Source organism: Brachyhypopomus gauderio, unplaced genomic scaffold, assembly GCF_052324685.1.
Source record: "Brachyhypopomus gauderio isolate BG-103 unplaced genomic scaffold, BGAUD_0.2 sc88, whole genome shotgun sequence".
NCBI classification, from domain to species: domain Eukaryota; kingdom Metazoa; phylum Chordata; class Actinopteri; order Gymnotiformes; family Hypopomidae; genus Brachyhypopomus; species Brachyhypopomus gauderio.
The window spans coordinates 887184-911447 of record NW_027506909.1 but is presented as its reverse complement, the minus strand read 5'-3'; the positions used below and the strand labels follow the sequence as shown (position 1 = coordinate 911447).

General features: G+C 38.8%; 4 protein-coding genes across 4 annotated transcripts; 3 read left to right on the top strand and 1 right to left on the bottom strand.

Moving 5' to 3' along the window:
- Positions 1-5388: 5388 nt before the first annotated feature.
- On the top strand, positions 5389-7107 carry LOC143493482 (transcription factor HES-5-like). Its single transcript, XM_076991932.1, has 2 exons — positions 5389-5694; positions 5805-7107. The coding sequence occupies exon 2, from the start codon at positions 5828-5830 to the stop codon at positions 6275-6277; it is 450 nt and encodes a 149-aa protein (XP_076848047.1). The 5' UTR covers positions 5389-5694; positions 5805-5827; the 3' UTR covers positions 6278-7107.
- Positions 7108-9864: 2757 nt separating this feature from the next.
- On the top strand, positions 9865-11288 carry LOC143493499 (transcription factor HES-5-like). The gene is made up of 2 exons (XM_076991961.1): positions 9865-9977; positions 10075-11288. Exons 1-2 carry the CDS (start codon positions 9890-9892, stop codon positions 10554-10556), a joined length of 570 nt encoding a protein of 189 aa, XP_076848076.1. The 5' UTR covers positions 9865-9889; the 3' UTR covers positions 10557-11288.
- A 5292-nt stretch (positions 11289-16580) lies between these two features.
- LOC143493502 (transcription factor HES-5-like) lies at positions 16581-17940 on the top strand. Its single transcript, XM_076991964.1, has 2 exons — positions 16581-16685; positions 16796-17940. Exon 2 carries the CDS (start codon positions 16819-16821, stop codon positions 17287-17289), a length of 471 nt encoding a protein of 156 aa, XP_076848079.1. The 5' UTR covers positions 16581-16685; positions 16796-16818; the 3' UTR covers positions 17290-17940.
- A 1009-nt stretch (positions 17941-18949) lies between these two features.
- On the bottom strand, positions 18950-20231 carry LOC143493491 (transcription factor HES-5-like). Its single transcript, XM_076991953.1, has 2 exons — positions 20061-20231; positions 18950-19951 (listed from the first exon to the last, which is right to left on the bottom strand). Exons 1-2 carry the CDS (start codon positions 20121-20123, stop codon positions 19514-19516), a joined length of 501 nt encoding a protein of 166 aa, XP_076848068.1. The 5' UTR covers positions 20124-20231; the 3' UTR covers positions 18950-19513.
- Positions 20232-24264: the final 4033 nt, after the last annotated feature.

Genomic DNA, 24264 nt, shown 5'->3' with positions numbered 1-24264 from the left:
CGGGATGGCGCTGCCCTGTTATCTTGCAGCATAGCCCATAGCCTGTTAGCTAGTCGGCAGAGTAGCACTAGGAGCTGCTGACTGTCCAGGGTCGCGACCAGGCCGCAGACTAACGGGCTAAACCTGTCTGCGAGCTGCTTAGAGGCGTCACCAAGTTCCCTTAGGATTGAGACTGTGTCTGTGCCCCGGGTTAAACTAAATCATAAGAAAATAGTCCGCCCGAAGTTTTTAACTAATATTCAGACTTCACATCAAATTATTACAACCTATATGACCGATCTGAAAATTGGATTAATCAATATTCGATCGCTCAACTCAAAAGCAGTTTTTGTAAATGAACTTATAACAGACCAGAAAATTGATATTCTTTGTCTAACTGAAACGTGGGTTCAATCTGGTGATTATTTAACTCTAAACGAAGCCACTCCTGTGGGATATAGTTATATACATAGACCTAGACTGTCAGGCAGAGGAGGTGGAATATGTATAATCTATCGTGATTGTTTAGAAATTCATCAGAAATACTTAGATATCTCAAACTCATTTGAGATGCAGTCTATTAATGTAATTAGTCCATCTGAAAATAAAAGTACATTCTCCCTAACTAATGTATACAGACCACCAGGGCCTTACTCAGATTTCTTAAACGATTTCACCGATTTTGCAGCAAATTTAGCAGTATGTAGTGACAAAATAATAATGGTAGGAGACTTTAACATACACTTTGATAATGCGGAGGATCCACTGACAAGGGCTTTTACTTCTATATTGAACTCTGTCGGCATTAAACAAAACGTAGTAGGACCTACACATTATCGAAATCATACCCTAGATCTAATATTAACACTGGGTATCGACGTAGATAATATAAACATACTCCCGCAAACCGTAGCGATCTCCGATCATTATTTAGTAAAATTCGATTTTCACCTTAACATAAATACCCGCCCGTCTCCTCGGCAGTGTATAAAGCGCTCAATAAATTCAACAACAGCAATACAGTTTATTGAAACCCTCCCTGACTTAACTGCTTTAGCCCACTCGCCATCCGATCCAGGAGAGTTAGATAGTCTAACCGACTACTTAGAGAATACCTGCAGATCAGCTCTAGATATAGTAGCTCCACTAAAATATAAAAAAGCTAGATCCAAAAAGCTCGCCCCATGGTACACCGACCAAACTAGAAACTTAAAACAAATAGCACGTAAATTAGAGCGGAAATGGCGATCTACTAAATTGGAAGTATTCCACTGTGCCTGGAAGGATAGCATTATTGACTACAAACGGGCACTCACTAAAGCACGCTCAGCATACTTAGCCTCACTGATAGAGAAAAATAAAAACAATCCTAGATTTCTTTTTAATACTATTTCTAAACTTACAAAAAATCAAGCAGGCACAGAACCTCAGATTCCAGTAAACCTCACTAGTAATGTATTTATAGATTTCTTTGATAATAAAATAGAGAATATTAGACAAAATATAAAACCCTTTATTAGCAATACAACTGGTATGTCATCTGGTTTGGTTGATATTGATTTAAATTACATACCAGGAGAAAAACTTGATGCTTTTCATCCACTCCCAAAATCAGAATTAGAGAAAATAATTTCTTCCTTAAATTGTACTACCTGCACATTAGACTCAGTTCCCTCAAAGTTATTAAAAGAGGTATTACCAGCTGTAACTGAACCTCTTCTAACTATAGTTAACTCATCCATTACAATAGGTCACATGCCCAAATCATGTAAATTAGCAATTATCAAACCTCTGATCAAGAAACCAAATCTTGATCCGACTGTGCTGTCTAATTATAGACCCATTTCAAACACATCATTTATATCTAAGATCATAGAAAAAGCTGTTGCCCAGCAATTATGCCTATATCTGTATAGGAATAACACATTTGAAAAGTTCCAATCTGGTTTTAGGCCCCATCACAGTACTGAAACAGCATTAGTTAAAGTAACAAATGATCTCCTCCTTGCATCAGATCAAGGCTATGTATCACTGTTAGTGCTTCTTGATCTTAGTGCAGCTTTCGACACAATTGATCATAGGATCTTGCTAGAAAGGTTAGAACGCTGGGTTGGAGTCTCAGGCACAGCCCTTTCATGGTTTCAGTCTTACTTAACAAATCGCTATCAGTTTGTAGAGCTCAATAATATTTCATCCAAACGTACAATGGTTAAAAATGGGGTCCCGCAAGGCTCCATCTTAGGACCACTATTATTTACATTATATATGCTACCATTGGGCACAGTTATAAACAAACATGGTGTCAATTTTCACTGCTATGCGGATGACACTCAACTTTACATATCAGCCAAACCCGATGACAAACTCAGTTTAGGAAAAATTGAGGCCTGTGTAAGAGATATTAAATGCTGGATGTCTCTAAACTTCCTACAATTAAATGAGGACAAAACAGAAGTTCTCCTTGTGGGCCCTAAGGCCGCAAGACAGAAAATTCCTAATTTAATGCTTAATCTTGCAGACTGTCCCATTACACCTGGCACAGTAGCCAAAAACCTAGGCGTCATACTCGACTCCGACCTATCATTTGATAAATATATAGATAATACTACTAGGATAGCTTTTCTACATCTCCGCAACATTGCCAAATTAAGAAATGCATTATCACAGGATGATGCAGAAAAATTGGTGCACGCCTTTGTTAGCTCTAGACTAGACTACTGCAATTCACTACTGTCAGGATGTTCAAATAAGAATCTAAATAAACTTCAAGTAGTTCAAAATGCCGCAGCTAGAGTTCTGACCAGAACTAGAAAATTTCAGCATATTAGACCAGTCCTATCAGCCCTGCATTGGCTCCCAGTTAAATTTCGTATTGATTTTAAAATTCTATTATTAGCATACAAAGCACTACACGGGCTTGCTCCTGAATACCTCCAGGAACTTATTTCCTACTATGAACCCCCACGTCAACTAAGATCACAGGGTGCTGGTCTGTTATTAGTTCCACAAATTAACAAGGTAACAGCAGGGGGAAGAGCCTTTTCTTATAAGGCCCCCCAGCTTTGGAATAATCTTCCTAAATGTGTCCGGGACTCTGACACAGTCACAATCTTTAAATCTAGGTTGAAAACCCACTTATTTAGTCTAGCGTTTGATAATTAATATCCCCCTTAGATAAAGGTACAGATCCAGGGGTTCATAGACGAAGGGTTTTATGGTAGACTGGGGTGCTGGTGCTGTCATCCTGTCACTGCTCGTGGTCACTCAAGTTTGTTGACAGTGCAGTGGACGGATGCCATTGTCTCAGAATGCCCCCAAGCCTATGTTACCTTCTGGTTCTGCCTTTTTTTAGCTAGGCTGTAATAATTTAACTTAGTGCCGGAGTTGCTGCCACACTCCAGAAATGTTTATAATTTTACCTGTCCCGTATATGTCCTCATACAGAGCTAATTTTCCCTGTTTCATTTCTCCACATGGCTGCCCGCCTGCTTGAGGAATAATGAGATGAGGAGAGACAAGCGATCCATCCTGGCCGGCCACCTCCTGCCTAACCGGATGCCTACACCATGATGGACATTATTACATCTTTTTCGGTCTAAATGGACATTATTGCATCTTTTACATTCTGTCTACATTCTGTCTATATTGTTGTTGTTGTCATGGTGACCGGTGTCGGCCAGAGGAGGATGGGTTCCCCCCCTGAGTCTTGGTTCCTCTCAAGGTTTCTTCCTCATGCAAAAAAACTAGGGAGTTTTTCCTTGCCACTGTCGCCTTTGGCTTGCTCACTGGGGGCTAGGACTCGGCACTTGTAAAGCTGCTTTGTGACAACAACTGTTGTAAAAAGCGCTATATAAATAAAATTTGATTGATTGATTGATTGATTGATCCTATGATCAATTGTGTCGAAAGCTGCACTAAGATCAAGAAGCACTAACAGCGATACATAACCTTGATCTGAAGCAAGGAGGAGGTCATTTGTTACTTTAACTAATGCTGTTTCAGTACTGTGATGGGGCCTAAAACCAGATTGGAACTTTTCAAATATGTGATGCCTATGCAGATATAGGCATAATTGCTGGGCAACAGCTTTTTCTATGATCTTAGATATAAATGATGTGTTTGAAATGGGTCTATAATTAGATAGTACAGTAGGATCAAGATTTGGTTTCTTAATCAGAGGTTTAATAACTGCTAATTTACATGATTTGGGCATGTGACCTATTGTAATGGATGAGTTAACTATAGTTAGAAGAGGTTCAGTTACCGCTGGTAATACCTCTTTTAATAACTTTGATGGAACCGAGTCTAGTGTGCAGGTAGCACAATTTAAGGAAGAAATTATTTTCTCTAATTCTGATTGTGGGAGTGGATGAAAAGCATCAAGTTTTTCTCCCAGTATGCGATTTAAATCAATATCAACCAAACCAGATGACATACCAGTAGTATTGCTAATAAAGGGTTTTATATTTTGTCTAATATTCTCTATTTTATTATCAAAAAAATCTATAAATACATTACTAGTGAGGTTTACTGGAATCTGAGGTTCTGTGCCTGCTTGATTTTTTGTAAGTTTGGAAATTAGTATTACATTATAGATATCATTATAGATTAATGTAATTGCCCCTATATATTCTTATAGACTCTCAACATTACTAACAGAATATCATTTTTCTCATCTTATTTCAAATAATTTTCCTGTCAAGTGTCTAAAGGATCAACTTAAAAATAAACTCGCTCATTTTCAGTTCAAGACTGTTGGCATTCCTAGTTTAGGTAACAATTGAAGTGTGCCCTGTGATGTCATTTCACACTTAGCTTAATACATCAGATTGTAAAAAGGTACAAAAGACTCTTTAAAGCTAACGATTACATCTTGTTTGTTGTTATTATTATTATGTTTAAAACAATCTCTGTTTTATTTTAATAAGACTGATTTAGTTTTTTTTGTAAAACTCTCTGCGTGAGTCTTGATTTCTTTGGCCATATGCTGAGCGAGTGTGTGGGGGCACACGTCTATTCATCTCTCCCAGGATGAATGGTGGGGAGTGTGGGAAAGCTCTGGAGAGAAGACTCTCAGTGCTGAACGACTCACTCAGTCCTGCTCCCAGCTGACCTGCTGCTGCACACACAACGATAGGCCACGCTGGCATCTACATAAAGTCAAATGATTTTTTTTTTTTTAACACTTTTCCTTTTCTTATGTTTCCATTTCTGTATCATTATAGATTAATGTAATTGCTTCTATGAATGTTTCTTTCACTTTCTTTGTGGTTCTGACTATACAAACTGTTTTCTTTCCTATTTATGCTTATTTCAATGTTTACATTTTTAAAGCTTTACATTTTAAAGTGTTTTAAATTTTATTACGGACCCACCCCCAACCCCCCCCCCCCCCCACAGCCCCACCCCCCCACACAGACCCACCCCTCCACCTGCTCCCTGGAGACGGCCCCATTGTTTCCTGGGTAATGCACACTTCATCGGGCATGTGGCAGCTCACTGTTCTTTAGTGTCATCCACACTCAGCCATTGGCTGCAGACTGTGAGAACCTCCAGCAAACCCAAGACTCACACATTCATATGGAGATTGGGGAGTATAAATAGAGGAGGGAGAGAGAGAGAGAGCACAGCACTGACAGAAGACACACAGCCATGACTCCTACAATCACGGCAGCTAGGATCTACTCCAAAGAACATCTTCCACTTACAAACAAGGTAAATATACGAAACTGGCACATGTGTTATATGTTATTATATATGATCTGTTAATATCTTAACATATATTAGATATGAGTATTAACAAGCAAATCTTTATTTGTTTCCAGTTAAGAACCCAGCAGTGGAGAAGATGCATAAAGAACATATCGACAGCAGCGTTGAGAAGCTCAAGTCTCTCCTGAGTCCAGAATTCCTAAAGCAACAGCCTGATTCCAGACAGGAGAAGGCCGACATCCTGGAGATGACGGTTCAGTTCCTGAGACAGCAGCATCACTCTCACATGGACTCTCCCTGCTCCACTGCAGCTAATGAAGGCCACAGCAGGTGTGTGCAGGAGGCCGTCAACTTCCTGTCTCAGTGTCAAGTGCAGACTGAGTCCCAGAGAAGACTGCTGAGCCACTTCGTCAGCATGCAACCTTCCATGGAGAAGAGCAGAAAGGTCCTGGCCCAGTTCAGCTCTCCAGCCTGTCAGATCAGCAGCAAAGAGGAGACTCCAGCCTGCAGTGAACTCTGGAGACCCTGGGAGAACCACGTGGACACTTTTCTCATTAGGACAACAGAGTTGAAGATTATCAACTGAGGATTGTCTAAGTTATCTTATAAGTTTATAAGACATTATTTCATTTTTCATCTGTTGTGATGAATTGCTTTAATTGCGCAAAAGCGTGTGTATGTATTTCCATTTGGGAGCATTTTTATCAATTAATTAATGCATATGTCAGGTTCCAGACTTGGATATAGATGTATGCTTGCTGCTTGTGCAGAATGGTTGAATTACGCTTTCAAAGAGAGCTTTTGTTACTTTTCAGATTATATTTCTTATTGTGTAAGAAAATGTATCTACAATATTGCTTAAAGCCGCTTATCTATATAATTTTCCATAATGAGCTTTAAGACTTGAATACATAATAATATTTATGTCTATGCAGCTCTTCCTCCTCAACAGGAGTGAGATTACTATGAATCTGTATTACTTAGTTCACAACTGAACTGTTTGGATTTGTAGTCTTGAAATCTGTGATTTTACAGAACAGGAAAGCATTAATTGTTTTCATTTGTTACATGATGAGTTGCTGTAATTGTGTAAAAGCACGTGTGCATGTTTCCATTTGGGAAATGTATCAAATCTGCAAATTCTATATTATGGACAATTTATTATATCATGTATGTTCCAAACTTTGTTGTATAATGAAAGCCCATATTGGGTATTTAGTTGGTGTATGTTGTAATGTGCATGTTTTTACATCTATTACAAATTTTTTTATTCAATTAGCTAAATTAGCAATTAGCTAAATGTATTGAGATTATTGTATCTTTCTCCAGAAAGTTCTCTAGTCTTAACACTTTCCGTGAAAGCCATATATATCACTTTATTTGTGAAACTGCAAAAACATTTCCAGAAATGGTTTAAAAATAAATATTTGATTCAGTGAACTCTCTATGAATGATTTTTGTGCTAAATCTTTTCATTTTAATCCATTAATCATCAACTAGTCTTCGTCAATCCCTAAATATCACAGCACATTTTCACAATTTTATAACTTCTGGATGTTTTACAAATTCTGATTCTAAAGCATTTTGATAAGTTAGAAGATTTATCATGTCCTTTTTATTCTAAAATGTATAATATTATAACTTTATTATAAACTTTATTATAAAAGTTTTTTATCCATTGCACTTTGTCACTGAACAAAACTGTGAGTCAAACAGTACAAAATCTCCCCACCTAGAGACTAACAGAGGCAACAGCTGGGGCAGGGTGCACACTGGTGGTGTAGGGGTACTAGAGCACATGGCTCTGCTCTCTACATTACAGGGAAAGTGAGGGGGACTTGGGAGTAACGTAGGAAGAAGGAGTGTTGGGAGTCCTTAGTGGAGACAACAGGAGTGGAAGGGAGCTCACGAAAACAAACAAGCAAACAGCAGAACCCTGGTAGAACTGCCCGGTTCATCAAACGAGCCCAGGTCTGCTTACGTCAGGGACCCAGACTCTAGCCAGCATTCTACAAGTGAGATCAGGACAATCAACTGTGACCGAGACAAAAGAGACTGAAAGAGAGTGCCCCCCTCCACAGAAGAAACAACTTTACACAAACACAAGGGAAGACTATCCCTCATGAAATCGGATTAAAAAATCTACTGGAAATTTTATATCAATTACCAACTATCTTAGAGTACATGTAGCACACACCAAGACCTCACAGAGTGGCCTTTTCAAAGCTGTTATATAGAGTGAGGCCACCTGAGAGAGATCAGGCAAACGAACCCTGATTGGCTCCTGGCTTCTGTTGGCAGCAGACTGAGCCACCTGTTACAGCCTCATTTAACAAGATTTGAATTTTTGCTGCATAATTAGATTCATTAACACAGTAACTATGCACTGCTGCATGTAGATTGGTAGCTCAGTGCTCAGATGTTTTTCACTAGTCGATTCTAAGCAAACACCCTCAAGCAGCTTTTCAAATACATATTCTAGTACAGATGACCATGCCATGTTCAAAGTCACTCAGATCACTTAATTTTCATTCAATTAGTTAGTGCTGCTCTATGGGGCCATGTGTCTGATTTAAGGAGAGCTCCACTCATGAAAGAACAGGTGCGTCTAATAAAATGTCCATTCAGTTTGTTCATTTACATGCATTTTATAATAGGATCATATTACTAATTGTATTTCTGCACTTTCATGATTAATCAAGTGTTCATATAAACAGTAAAGTTTCTTAGACTGGATTAATGCCTAGAACTCCCATTAAGAAATCTGGTAAAGAGAGCTGGATTTTAGCTTAATAATTGATTTTCTGAGTGCAGGTATAGCTCTACTCTGATTTCGTTTTCTCTGTCCATGCATTCAAACATAACCAGAGCTGTCCCAGAGGAGGTCAGCAGAATTAAATGCAGCACTCACAAAATGGCTTACAAACACATTTGGGGAGACTCTGAAATGCAGTACATACTCGTGGGAAGTACGTAACAGAACTGCACACTATTAGTAAACATAAAAAACATAGGTCATTATTCTTATAATACTCATAAGATAATATAAGTATTTTTTGTTATTAGCTTCAGACCAGTTGTATTCCCGCTGCAGTCCTACACTCTACAGACAGATGTGTGGCACTAGTGAAACAATGCAATTTTGTTCCATAAGATTAACCATGAGATTTCAAACCTCGTGCATCCCATATAATGTCAGGAAGACACTTAGTGATGACAGCTGAATATTGGTATTAAAATACCACTGCAAATACCACTGTAAATTATTAATGTTACATTTGCTATTTTAAGTGTTCTATTTAAGTACATAAAGTGTTTTAATGTTTGTTTGTTTTTGTTACTGATTTCTTTGGCCATATGCTGAGCGAGTGTGTGGGGGCACACGTCTATTCATCTCTCCCAGGATGAATGGTGGGGAGTGTGGGAAAGCTCTGGAGAGAAGACTCTCAGTGCTGAACGACTCACTCAGTCCTGCTCCCAGCTGACCTGCTGCTGCACACACAACGATAGGCCACGCTGGCATCTACATAAAGTCAAATAATAGAAATTCAATAAATATAGTTCTATATTTTTCATTTCTGTTTTTCATTTTCTTTATTTTACATGGTTCTGTGAGTCATTATATGTTGTTCTTGTTGTTTGTGGTCCAATCATAAAATATTCAATAGACTGCCCGTTCACTGTCTGTAGATATTAAAATCTTTTCAAATATGCAAAAAGTCATTTTTGGGTTACTATACAGCACATAATAAATGTTATTAATCTTGTTATGTAATTTAACCTGCAGAATGAGTGGAGCACGTGCTGTCACAGTTTGTTGAACCTCAGGGGACAGATATAATTGAATCACAGGGTCTGTGTATTCCCTGTACACTTTCCCACACACTTTCTGCCACACAGACCCACCCCCCCACACAGACCCCCCCTCCACACAGCCCCACCCCCCCCACACAGACCCACCCCTCCACCTGCTCCCTGGAGACGGCCCCATTGTTTCCTGGGTAATGCACACTTCATCGGGCATGTGGCAGCTCACTGTTCTTTAGTGTCATCCACACTCAGCCATTGGCTGCAGACTGTGAGAACCTCCAGCAAACCCAAGACTCACACATTCATATGGAGATTGGGGAGTATAAATAGAGGAGGGAGAGAGAGAGAGAGAGAGAGAGAGCACAGCACTGACAGAAGACACACAGCCATGACTCCTACAATCACGGCAGCTAGGATCTACTCCAAAGAACATCTTCCACTTACAAACAAGGTAAATATACGAAACTGGCACATGTGTTATATGTTATTATATATGATCTGTTAATATCTTAACATATATTAGATATGAGTATTAACAAGCAAATCTTTATTTGTTTCCAGTTAAGAACCCAGCAGTGGAGAAGATGCATAAAGAACATATCGACAGCAGCGTTGAGAAGCTCAAGTCTCTCCTGAGTCCAGAATTCCTAAAGCAACAGCCTGATTCCAGACAGGAGAAGGCCGACATCCTGGAGATGACGGTTCAGTTCCTGAGACAGCAGCATCACTCTCACACGGACTCTCCCTGCTCCACTGCAGCTAATGAAGGCCACAGCAGGTGTGTGCAGGAGGCCGTCAACTTCCTGTCTCAGTGTCAAATGCAGACTGAGTCCCAGAGAAGACTGCTGAGCCACTTCGTCAGCATGCAACCTTCCATGGAGAAGAGCAGAAAGGTCCTGGCCCAGTTCAGCTCTCCAGCCTGTCAGATCAGCAGCAAAGAGGAGACTCCAGCCTGCAGTGAACTCTGGAGACCCTGGGAGAACCACGTGGACACTCTAAGAAATCACAATAACAGGCTTTGGAAGAGAATGAACTGTTCATTTTGTAGGAATTGATTTCCTTTTAATCTGTATTTGAAGATGTTGCTGGTTAGGTTTTGCCTGCAGTGCACTCTGGAGACCCTGTGAGAACCACACGGACTCTTGCCATGATTTCTAAGAAAATTTGACTTAGTCCTCTAATTTTACATGTGTAAAGTCCTCTAATTTTACATGTGTAAAATCCTCTAATTTTACATGTGTAAAGTATGGGATATTGCTTTACTTGTGGGAAAGCATATATTGATCTTTTCATTTGTTTGGGAATGTTCAAAGTCACATTCTTACTACGTAAGAGTAACTGCCAGATCCTTCAAGTGCTTTCCAAAAACTGAAGGTCAAAGCCCATGTTCACTCTGCCTTTGCAGTGTTTGTCCTCTGCTTATTTGAATGAAGCATTTGTTTCATTTTTACATGATCTTTCTTATTATGGAAGAGAATTCATATCTGCAATTCGAGCCTAAGCTTGGTTATTAGTATCTGTCATCGTTCTTGTCCTTTGAGTTAAAATGTCTGTGATGTTTTTTTATTCTGTGCTATTTACTCCCATGGAGTTATATACAGGCTGGAATTATTACAGTTTGTGCAGAGTAAACCTTTTCTACTCTCAAAATCATGGTGATTTTTCAAAAACATTTTTACCTTTATAAGAATATTGCTCATTTAGCTGTGTGTATGAGTAAAATCCCTCTATATTTTACTTTTGTAAACTAAAAGTACCTTCAGTGAAGATAATAAATGTTATTTTACTTCATGTATTTGTATGGAAACAAAATCTGTATTTGCAAAAATAAATTCTGATCATACAATCATACAATGATTCTTACTACAATATAGTTTTCTATTTCCATAATCTATTCATGAATCTAATACGCGATCTTAGTTCATTAAAGGGAAGACTAACCCTCCTGTTGGAGAAGTACCTTCGTGTGGAATTGAACCCCTACCTTTCTGTAGCACAAATGCTTCAGCAGTTGTGGTACAGGCTAAACTCCACAAAGAGGCGGAGTTCCTGGAAGAGGGAGAGGATCCCTGCATGAGTGCTTCCTTCTAGAATTCACAACTTTGATATTCTTGAAAATTACTTTTTTTTAGTTTATTCTAGGGGTGGGCATAGATAAATTTTTTTAATCTAGATTAATCTCACTGAAATCTTGAAATTAATCTAGATTAATCTAGATTAATCTATATTAAAATGGCTCATATGCCTGCTACCCAAGTAATGACTAAAAGTCAGTTTTTGAGATAGGGTTTCTTAATACAGAGGGTCCATTAGACCAGGGGTTCATCTCCTGTTTCCAAAATGCATCAATGACTGCTTGAGGAAGCTGTTCTACTTTGATACTTGAAGAAAAAAAAAAACATGCTCAATAAAATGTAGGCTACTCGTGTTCAACGGTTTATTCAGTTAAACATGAATTTGTAAGCCTACATACTACATCAAATAACATGTTTATTCAGCTAAACATAATATTTGAAATGTAAGCCAACATTTAGTACATTTAACCTCACGGACGTAATTTTCAAAAGTCAGTTTTGGTCCTCTGTAGTTTTAACGGTTAAAAATAAATATTTAAATAGCGACGAATCTAGCGCTAGGACCATGCAGAAAACGACCGCTCCGAGCTCCGCTCCGGTAACACTTTACGTTCCTAAAAATGAATTTTCCATTAAGCAAACTTCTTTGGCGACTTCGTGGCTGCATCCATGTAAAAACACGTACGATTTGTAATTTAAAAACTCGTTCTCGCCCCTACTGTGCAATTTGGTTAGTAATACAGCCGAGCTAAACTATCAAGTTGAAAGTCATCATAGTTTGCTTATCCATTTTGACCCAGTTCCCAACCCAACTTTAAGAATAGATTAACGGTGATAATTTTTATATCGCCCGATAAGAGTATCAAATTATCGACCGCCGTTAACGCCGTTAACGGCGTTAACGGCCCACCACTAGTTTATTCTAAATTTTTTCTCTTGGTATTTGTGTTGTGGATTTTCATGCCATTTTTCTTGCAATAAAACAGACAAAATCCTCTTGTTTTCCTCCACCCACTTGTACTGGTCTGGCCTATAGAACTGACCATTAACTGTCCCCAGATGTTCCTCATGTCTCTACATGTTCCTCTTGTCTCTATATGTTCCTCGTGTCTCTACATGTTCCTCGTGTCTCTACATGTTCCTCTTATCTTTACATGTTCCTCGTGTCTCTACATGTTCCTCATGTCTCTACATGTTCCTCTTGTCTCTACATGTTCCTCGTGTCTCTATTTGTTCCTCGTGTCTCTACATGTTCCTCTTGTCTCTACATGTTCCTCGTGTCTCTACATGTTCCTCTTATCTCTACATGTTCCTCATGTCTCTACATGTTCCTCTTGTTTCTACATGTTCCTCGTGTCTCTATATGTTCCTCGTGTCTCTACATGTTCCTCTTGTCTCTACATGTTCCTCGTGTCTCTACATGTTCCTCTTGTCTCTACATGTTCCTCGTGTCTCTACATGTTCCTTGTGTCTCTACATGTTCCTCTTGTTTCTACATGTTCCTCGTGTCTCTATATGTTCCTCGTGTCTCTACATGTTCCTCTTGTCTCTACATGTTCCTCGTGTCTCTACATGTTTCTCTTATCTCTACATGTTCCTCATGTCTCTACATGTTCCTCGTGTCTCTACATGTTCCTTGTGTCTCTACATGTTCCTCTTATCTCTACATGTTCCTCATGTCTCTACATGTTCCTCATGTCTCTACATGTTACTCTTGTCTCTACATGTTCCTCATGTCTCTACATGTTCCTCTTATCTTTACATGTTCCTCGTGTCTCTACATGTTCCTCTTGTCTCTACATGTTCCTCGTGTCTCTACATGTTCCTCGTGTCTCTACATGTTTCTCGTGTCTCTACATGTTCCTCGTGTCTCTACATGTTCCTCATGTCTCTACATGTTCCTCTTATCTCTACATGTTCCTCGTGTCTCTACATGTTCCTCTTGTCTCTACATGTTCCTCGTGTCTCTACATGTTCCTCATGTCTCTACATGTCTCTACATGTTCCTCTTGTCTCTACATGTTCCTCGTGTCTCTACATGTTCCTCTTGTCTCTACATGTTCCTCGTGTCTCTACATGTTCCTCTTATCTCTACATGTTCCTCGTGTCTCTACATGTTCCTCTTGTCTCTACATGTTCCTCTTATCTCTACATGTTCCTCGTGTCTCTACATGTTCCTCATGTCTCTACATGTTCCTCGTGTCTCTACATGTTCCTCTTGTCTCTACATGTTCCTCTTATCTCTACATGTTCCCCGTGTCTCTACATGTTCCTCTTGTCTCTACATGTTCCTTGTGTCTCTACATGTTCCTCTTGTCTCTACATGTTCCTTGTGTCTCTACATGTTCCTCTTGTCTCTACATGTTCCTCTTATCTCTACATATTCCTCGTGTCTCTACATGTTCCTCATGTCTCTACATGTTCCTCGTGTCTCTACATGTTCCTCTTGTCTCTACATGTTCCTCTTATCTCTACATGTTCCTCGTGTCTCTACATGTTCCTCGTGTCTCTACATGTTCCTCTTATCTCTACATGTTCCTCGTGTCTCTACATGTTCCTCGTGTCTCTACATGTTCCTCGTGTCTCTACATGTTCCTGCTGTACCCCTGGGATTGTTGCTCTTCTTCCAGGTTGATTACTGCATGCATGTGTGTGTACTTGCACTTAAGCCCCCCGGTATAACCGTTCTTCTCAAGTCCACATTTGGTTAGCCTCTTGTTCAAGTTGTTCATTTGTGTCTTTCATTCCTGGTTGATGGTCTCTGCTTCCCTTTTTTATCCAGTCCTCCATGTATGCATTACAATAAATCACTACAATAAATCACTACAATAAATCACTACAATAAATGCGACTCACACTTACACCCTTCACAATACAAGAAAACCTCATCTAACCCACTACCTTTACTAAAACTCTTATGGAAGATTGTACTAACCTTTTAAACATCATGACAAAGAACACAACCACCAAGAACACAGCCACCACAGTTTATCTGATTTAATCAGTTTATACTACTCTACTATGTTAGTCTACAAAGTGCAATAATTAGATCTTTAACATAAATTATTATCAAACACAAAACTTTCACAAATCCTTATGGCTTTCGGAGGGCATAAATGATCAGGAATCAGGATTATCTTTGAGAATTACCTTGTATGTTGTATGTACACTCTATATCAAATCAAATCAAATCAAAGTTTATTTGTATAGCGCTTTTAACAACTCAAGTTGTCGCAAAGCAGCTTTACAGGGTTTACAAGGTTAACAATACTATGGGTCCAGAACCCTAATGAGCAAGCCAAAGGCGACAGTGGCGAGGAAAAACTCCCTATGATGGTGGGGAATAGGAAGAAACCTCGGGAGAACCAAGACTCAAAAGGGAACCCATCCTCCATTGGGCGGCCCGTTAACACACAAATACACAAGTCACACATAATTCACACAATCAGACTAGGTAAAAGGTAGAATTGAAAGTTCTGGGTTTTGATATTGTCACTGTAAATGTCTGTTGATGAATGCCAGGCTTTCATTCCGTGTCGGAGCAGTGATGCTGGTATTGTAGGCTCCGACTGCAGTGTTACTCCCCAGGTGAACCCTGGTATCAGCACATCCACCGGCAGCCAGACCATCCCCCAGGTGCCTGCAGGTGCCTGTATCCAATCGTCTTGGGTAGAGCCATGCAAGAAGATAGATAATACAGACTGAGTGGACATGAATTTAAACCACCGTTGATTTAAATGTACGTAGCTCACGTGCCAGTGATCAGCATGTGGCTCCGGCAGACTAATCTATAGCAGCATAACTAAAGGGAGAGGTTCAGAGGTGACCACAGGCATGAGGGCTCACTGAGACATTGCTTTCCAGTCAAGTCATAGTCACAAATAGAGTAATGCCAAGACACAGCTGGATGACAGCATCAACATCTCAGATCACCAGAAATCTCAACGTCTGGGGGCCCCCAAGCCCCTAGCAATTACATTATAGATATCATTATAGATTAATGTAATTGCCCCTATATATTCTTATAGACTCTCAACATTACTAACAGAATATCATTTTTCTCATCTTATTTCAAATAATTTTCCTGTCAAGTGTCTAAAGGATCAACTTAAAAATAAACTCGCTCATTTTCAGTTCAAGACTGTTGGCATTCCTAGTTTAGGTAACAATTGAAGTGTGCCCTGTGATGTCATTTCACACTTAGCTTAATACATCAGATTGTAAAAAGGTACAAAAGACTCTTTAAAGCTAACGATTACATCTTGTTTGTTGTTATTATTATTATGTTTAAAACAATCTCTGTTTTATTTTAATAAGACTGATTTAGTTTTTTTTTGTAAAACTCTCTGCGTGAGTCTTGATTTCTTTGGCCATATGCTGAGCGAGTGTGTGGGGGCACACGTCTATTCATCTCTCCCAGGATGAATGGTGGGGAGTGTGGGAAAGCTCTGGAGAGAAGACTCTCAGTGCTGAACGACTCACTCAGTCCTGCTCCCAGCTGACCTGCTGCTGCACACACAACGATAGGCCACGCTGGCATCTACATAAAGTCAAATGATTTTTTTTTTTTAACACTTTTCCTTTTCTTATGTTTCCATTTCTGTATCATTATAGATTAATGTAATTGCTTCTATGAATGTTTCTTTCACTTTCTTTGTGGTTCTGACTATACAAACTGTTTTCTTTCCTATTTATGCTTATTTCAATGTTTACATTTTTAAAGCTTTACATTTTAAAGTGTTTTAAATTTTATTTAAAACACTTTTATTTAAACCCCCCCCCCCCCCCACAGCCCCACCCCCCCACACAGACCCACCCCTCCACCTGCTCCCTGGAGACGGCCCCATTGTTTCCTGGGTAATGCACACTTCATCGGGCATGTGGCAGCTCACTGTTCTTTAGTGTCATCCACACTCAGCCATTGGCTGCAGACTGTGAGAACCTCCAGCAAACCCAAGACTCACACATTCATATGGAGATTGGGGAGTATAAATAGAGGAGGGAGAGAGAGAGAGAGAGCACAGCACTGACAGAAGACACACAGCCATGACTCCTACAATCACGGCAGCTAGGATCTACTCCAAAGAACATCTTCCACTTACAAACAAGGTAAATATACGAAACTGGCACATGTGTTATATGTTATTATATATGATCTGTTAATATCTTAACATATATTAGATATGAGTATTAACAAGCAAATCTTTATTTGTTTCCAGTTAAGAACCCAGCAGTGGAGAAGATGCATAAAGAACATATCGACAGCAGCGTTGAGAAGCTCAAGTCTCTCCTGAGTCCAGAATTCCTAAAGCAACAGCCTGATTCCAGACAGGAGAAGGCCGACATCCTGGAGATGACGGTTCAGTTCCTGAGACAGCAGCATCACTCTCACACGGACTCTCCCTGCTCCACTGCAGCTAATGAAGGCCACAGCAGGTGTGTGCAGGAGGCCGTCAACTTCCTGTCTCAGTGTCAAATGCAGACTGAATCCCAGAGAAGACTGCTGAGCCACTTCGTCAGCATGCAGCCTTCCATGGAGAAGAGCAGAAAGGTCCTGGCCCAGTTCAGCTCTCCAGCCTGTCAGATCAGCAGCAAAGAGGAGACTCCAGCCTGCAGTGAACTCTGGAGACCCTGGGAGAACCACGTGGACACTCTAAGAAATCACAATAACAGGCTTTGGAAGAGAATGAACTGTTCATTTTGTAGGAATTGATTTCCTTTTAATCTGTATTTGAAGGTATTGCAGGTTTTGCTTTAATTGAAAGCACAGCACGCACAGCTTTGAAATAATATTTACATTTCACAAGAGTTGTGCATAATATGTACTATTAAGTACTATTAAGTACTACTCAAAAGAATAATAGCCATCATAATATGGTTCTATTTTATGGACTTTTTTTAAAGGCTTGCATTAATAGTAAGCATTTTAATGTGATTTAATGTTTCTCTTGTCGTATAAGAAAAATACAAAATACTAATAGCCTTGACATTATAGTTCTATTTTATGGACTAGAAGTAACTTTGAATATATACCCATACTGGGTGCATTCACTCTGCATTTATAACATTTTAATGCCTGCATTCATAGCAAGCATTTGCATCTGATTTACTGTTTTTCTTGTTGTATAAGGAATATTTTATTGAAATTGCAAGCAAAGAGGCATTATCCTTTTGCAGGTAATATTAGACCTGTGATGTTATAACTATAATGTCCAGCCACTGCAATGCAGTGCAACTTTTATCCCATGAAAAAATTGCATGCATTTACAATTTACATGCATTGTATTTGTACTGTGCAATGAGATTTTTTTTCTCAAATGGTATTAATTTCCTTTGAAACCTTTATTTCCCTTCCATGAAGGTAATACAGTATTGTATGCAACAATATAACTGCATAAATCACTGTCACAAATAAATGTAACTAAAATAAAACATTTTCACTCAATATTTATATGTGCATTCAGTCTTTTATTTTGTATTAGCATACAAATATAACCGAGAATACTAAAACATATAACCTGATAAGTAAAGTTCCTCAGTGATGTTTTGGTTGAATGAGTAACACACAATAATGTGCTTAGATTAAGTTTTTATAATTTTTTCTGTAACAATATTTTCTCTAATAGTTGACCAACTCAGCAATGTGAACCCTAATCTTGAACCCTAATCTTGGTTTCCAACAGTTTAACTGTACATAATATAGGCTACTGGTTAAAAGTCACATACAATAAAACCTCATTCAATTATGCAATGTGAAATTACCATTATTTGTTCTTATTCTCAAAAATGTATTTAAGTAGACCCTGATGAGTAGACCCTTCATTACTGATACAAAATCGATTGTTAATTTATGTAAAGCTGTGTTCAACAAGCTGATATTCTCTTCTGTTCTAAGAGGCACTAGTAGAGAAGATTCAGTCAGCTGGGCCACATAGGAACTCAGCCCTATTGAAGACTCCCCTGGGCTTAGGCCAATAGTTTATAGCACTGTGTGCAAATCTGTGAAGCATCAACATAGTAATACTTTGAGTTCTGTAACCAAATGGAGTAACAGAATTTGAAATATTCTAAGTATGACATTAACTGCTTGTAGGAATTAATTTCCTATAGTTCTTTTTGTTTCATTAACTGAAACTATGAATTAGGTTATTTTAAACATGTGCATTTAAACATATAATTCTTGTTTCATTTGTGCTTTTTAATGTTTTATACTTTAAATGAATTCCTTACTCATTATAAGCAATTCAATATAGTATCAGAGACATAAGCACAACCATATTTTAAACTGTCAAAGCTTTAAGCATACCATTAGTGCAGATCAATGAGATATGATGTAATGAAAGGACAGAATGAACAAGTAAATAATAGAATGATTGATTTAGTTCACATTTATTTGTCATATATATCAAAGGAAGCTTGATGATTTATGTATTCAGAATATCATAATATTGATCACCTTCAATTGAGTGATAAGTTTCAATGTGAAACATGTGAGAAGCACAATTTCTATGCAATTTGCTAATTTAGCAAAAGTAATAAGCATCGCATGTAAACATGCAAACATTACATAACATTAATGCTATGCAAAAACAAGTTACAATTTTTTGTTCAACATAATTTGAACTTGATCTCAATATGAAATCAATATGCTTTCTGACTATGGAAGCCAAACTTAAATATTTTTAAAATACAGTGAGATTACTCTCAACAAAGTCTACATTAGACATTAATTATTTGAAATTCAAAATATTTGAACCATATTTTCAAGACCATAAGGTGCTTTAACTAAAGAAATTCTTTTAAATTAAAGAGATGTACATGTGGTTTCAGAGCTGCACACACTCACTGCAAATGCAGATTAAGAGGAAATAAATTCCTACAAACTAAAAATTTCAGTCTATACCAAACATAGGCTGTCATTTTGAATTCTGCTAATCTTAAGTGTCCACGTGGTTCTCCCAGGGTCTCCAGAGTTCACTGCAGGCTGGAGTCACCTCTTTGCTGCTGATCTGACAGGCTGGAGAGCTGAACTGGGCCAGGACCTTTCTGCTCTTCTCCATGGAAGGTTGCATGCTGACGAAGTGGCTCAGCAGTCTTCTCTGGGACTCAGTCTGCACTTGACACTGAGACAGGAAGTTGACGGCCTCCTGCACACACCTGCTGTGGCCTTCATTAGCTGCAGTGGAGCAGGGAGAGTCCGTGTGAGAGTGATGCTGCTGTCTCAGGAACTGAACCGTCATCTCCAGGATGTCGGCCTTCTCCTGTCTGGAATCAGGCTGTTGCTTTAGGAATTCTGGACCCAGGAGAGACTTGAGCTTCTCAATGCTGCTGTTCATACGTTCTCTGCGCATCTTCTCCACCAATGGCTTTCTCAGCTAGAGTGATAAGAAATATATGATTAATTAACATTAATTGTTTGTGTTTTGGTGTTTAAGTACTAATAAACCATGAAATCAAAATGCATAGGAATCATTTAATATTTACCTTGTTTGTAAGTGGAAGATGTTCTTTGGAGTAGATCCTAGCTGCCGTGATTGTAGGAGTCATGGCTGTGTGTCTTCTGTCAGTGCTGAGCTCTCTCTCTCTCTCTCCCTCCTCTATTTATACTCCCCAATCTCCATATGAATGTGTGAGTCTTGGGTTTGCTGGAGGTTCTCACAGTCTGCAGCCAATGGCTGAGTGTGGATGACACTAAAGAACAGTGAGCTGCCACATGCCCGATGAAGTGTGCATTACCCAGGAAACAATGGGGCCGTCTCCAGGGAGCAGGTGGGGAGAGTCTTAAAAGAGTTGGGAGCAAATCACATGATGTCCTGTCAATGTGGGAAAACAGTGACCTTTAAGAGACTTGAGTGGCTGTTTGCAGATCAATTTGCTGTGATTTAAATGAATTATATACAGTACTGTCCAAAAGTCTTAGGGCACCTGTAATTTTGTTTTATTAGCAATAACAGGCAAAGAGTCAAAATCTACAGATATACCCAAAAATGTTTTTTTTTTGTGTGTGTGTGTGTGTGTACATTATTTCAAGTAATATCTGTTTATATCTTAATTATATATAAAAATACATATTTTATATGTTATATAAATTATAATAATATATATTATTGTATATAAAATTTATTGTTTATTTTATTGAATTTATTTATGGTTTTGTTTACACTATTTCATAATTTACTATCACAGTCATCTGGCTTAAGAAGTGAGCACATAGCTGTTGAATGGAAGTGATATTTTCTCCTTTTAACTTTCAAAGGTCAGAGATACACACTTTTTTTCCTTTCTGCACACTCACTATGGTCATTTATGAAGCCCTTTGGCCATGCGCACACTTTCACACACACACACACACACACACACACACACACACACACACACAGCTGGCTGGCCTGCTGGCTAGCACTCATTCACACGCTCCTGTTTCAGCGGTAGGAACGTGGGAGCGGTTGGGCAACGAGGCTTCCCACACTTCTGGATTAACGGCATTGAGGCGGAACACAAAGGAAGCGTGGCCTGGTGCACAAAGCCCGAGTGACCGCCGCCCCGACTCACAGCTCCACTACCGTCAACCCCCAGAGCCCACAACTCACACTAACACACACAGGCCTGGGCTGTCAGGCGCACCATCTGGATAGGCTGGTTCAGTTACAACCCATAGGCTACACAGTCTAGGCTGTAGTCTTAGGACTTAGATCACCTGATATCAGCCTGGGCTTATTATAATTAGCACATTATTATCACCGCAGTGTGATAAGTCTAAGTTCTAATAAAAGATGTGTTATTGTTATGTGTAATTCCATAATATGGAACTTCATCAAGAACCCTAAATTGTATGTATGTCTCTTTTTCATTGGTTTTCTCACAGTAGCAGGCTGGTACAATCCGATTCTGATTCTGATTTTACCAGCCTGCTACTGTGTGAAAACCAATAAAAACTTAAGTTACAAAAAAAGAAACTTAAATATGTTTTTTTGTTCGTTAGATTTCCTGCCGTTGTATTTTATAACTCGTTGTACGCTCGTGGAGCGGTGTTTACGCGTTCCCACAGAAACTCACTGGCAGAAGACAACATGAATGAGCTCTATGTTGATTCACAATGCTGAAAGCTGCTTTCTCAACAATGACTTTATGGCATGATTGACTGGGGTTATGAAAAGGGCTCCCTCCCACCTGCTTATTTAGCCATGAGCTATTGTGCACCAATTATTCCAACAATTCACTGCCATGCCGTTGTCTTAGTGCAGCTCTATGATTGGTTAAAGGGTATGAGAACTTGCATTTCATTAAATGCAGACACTTTCTGTATAAATGCTGGCTTCAAGGCAGACGCATCATCTTTCACCACACTGTCCACTCTTGAACACAGCTAAGCTGCCAGCAATCCACCATGAGAGATCTGCAGAGAAGGTATATTTGAATGCTTTTCAGCACGCTATTACTTTCTTGTGTTTTGATTGGTTATAGTAGAATGCAAAACTTTGTACTAACATGAAACATACATAACACTTCTTGCAATATGTTGTCCGTGAGGTAGCAGAGTTCAAATGTCTGTTCGCTCTGGTTGGTCAGATGCAAGCTCGTGAGTCTGGAGAGGAAGTGCACAGACGGCGTGGAGCGTCTCGCGGCTGCACTGGAGGCCCAACTGCACAACGGCGTCTCTTACACAGACCTGTGGGAGAAGACAGTCTCACTCTTCACCTTGAAGAAAACGCCGATTTTCCACGACGGCTACTCCAAGTTCTCGCGAGAAACGCTGCGCCTCTTCCCAGCCCCAGATGAAGATCTAGTTGCACTGTGTGTTCAACACTGACGCAGTGACCAACACTGACCGGACACTGCCGCTGTTTGTCTATTCTGGCTCTGGACGTATGAAGCGATCTTTTTTGTTTGTCTGTTTAACTGCATTTGAAAAGTCTTTTGTAAAGACAATTTTCTAAGTAATATTACCCTGAAAGGGTTTCATTTTGTCCACAAAAGGACTTTAGCTACTATATAAGCAGCGAAACGCCTTATTTTGTTATGCAGAAAAAAATCTGTTTAACAGGTACATGGGGCACATGTATGTTCAACTGAAGATTTGAATGAAAGACATTTTCCTTTGAACAAAGGAGCCATTAGTATGCTTTAATGCATAAGCCTAAAAGCACTGATATGATGTTAGTTCATAAGTCTTATATTATGATAAATATTGCACGAATATATTCGTTTTATATGATTGTTTTTAATAAAATCACAAGACCTGTTTTTAAGTACTTGTTTACAATTTCTATCCATATTTCTTTTTCTTACATTTTGTCTATGTTCAAAAACAAAGTAAATGCATCTGAACGTATCACTGAAGGTTTTAAAGCATTTGATGTGTGCTAATAAATGTAAAAGATATGTGTTAGAGCAGAAGAATACTCGGTCAGTATCGTGCAGTTTAATCAGGTCCAGGCTAAGAAAATTAAATGAATTCTCAAAAAATATATATTTTTATAAAAGCTGAAAAATGAAATTCTGAACTTCCAAAGCGCTCAGGTAAAATCTAGCAAACTAAATGCTGTGCAGCAATCTGCCATCTAGAGGACATAATTAGACTGTACATTATTTGAAAATTGTATGTCATGCAGCGCCACCTACTGAGCTGACTATTACTACACATGGTGCACAATTTAACTGATACACCGTTCTGAACAAACTTGCAGATTAAAGCTGCGCAATGTAAGATTTGGTTGTCAAATTTGATAATGTTATTGAACACCTCAATAGAACTCGATACATTGGAATTTGAATATTCTCATTTCAAATAACTACTGCCTAGGGTGAGTTCATTCTGTATGATTGGTGTTTAAACAGAACACAGTATTACTAAATATATTAAATTACCCTACAGACGACATGTGGTGATTTCAAAGAAAATACCATGTTTGGTTCATTCTTATTATGCTACACGACCCAGGAAAAAAATTGCTAGCCAATATTTCGTGAGATAAAAGTCTAGTCTACTGTACTGAAGAGAGTGGGAATGCATTAGTAAGTAATGTCATAGTCTCCATATACAAATGATAAGAACTACATTAAAAGAAAAGTGTATGGATATATGGTAAGAAGCAGCATTTACACAATGGCAGCAGTATAAAATTATATTCAAGATGATGAAAGATCACGTGCAGTATTTGTTCATTAAATATAAAATTACACTCTGTGACGGTTCAGTGCTCCTAAACATTACCATAATGAGGTGCTCAGACTGCTTCATAAAATGTTTTATTTTTGCATTTTCTACCTTGGGATATTAGTATTACAGGACATGAGACTATGGACAGAATTTCAAAATAATAAAATGTAAGAAAATAGCTCAGAGGCAAGAGACAACTTTTAAAAACATCTAAGAGATGTCACCTGGTTACATCTCCAGGCCCTTGTAGCAGCTTTGATGCCAGCTGGGATTGTAGATAAGAGTAGATCTGCTATGGTTCATGCAAAAGGTTTTTTGAATAATTCATCCTCGGTTGTGCTGGAGTCTGCTTGTTGAATGCCATGGGCTAATCACAGCATAATGTGGATTGGTCTCACAATATCAATACCATAAAATATTAAAATGGACAAATTTTGCTATACTTACTTATGGAGTGTGATTTTAAGTTCAGTGTTATATTACATGCAAGTCATGCTCTTGTCTAGAAATATACACCAACATCAATGG

Bases quoted from the DNA above. Each gene is read 5' to 3' on its own strand.
- LOC143493482 (XM_076991932.1), top strand. From the start codon at position 5,828: ATGCATAAAGAACATATCGACAGCAGCGTTGAGAAGCTCAAGTCTCTC.
- LOC143493499 (XM_076991961.1), top strand. From the start codon at position 9,890: ATGACTCCTACAATCACGGCAGCTAGGATCTACTCCAAAGAACATCTT. The intron at 9,978-10,074 runs GTTATATGTTAT...TTAAGAACCCAG, and splicing joins TATACGAAACTGGCACATGT to CAGTGGAGAAGATGCATAAA.
- LOC143493502 (XM_076991964.1), top strand. From the start codon at position 16,819: ATGCATAAAGAACATATCGACAGCAGCGTTGAGAAGCTCAAGTCTCTC.
- LOC143493491 (XM_076991953.1), bottom strand. From the start codon at position 20,123: ATGACTCCTACAATCACGGCAGCTAGGATCTACTCCAAAGAACATCTT. The intron at 19,952-20,060 runs GTAAATATTAAA...TTATCACTCTAG, and splicing joins ATCTTCCACTTACAAACAAG to CTGAGAAAGCCATTGGTGGA.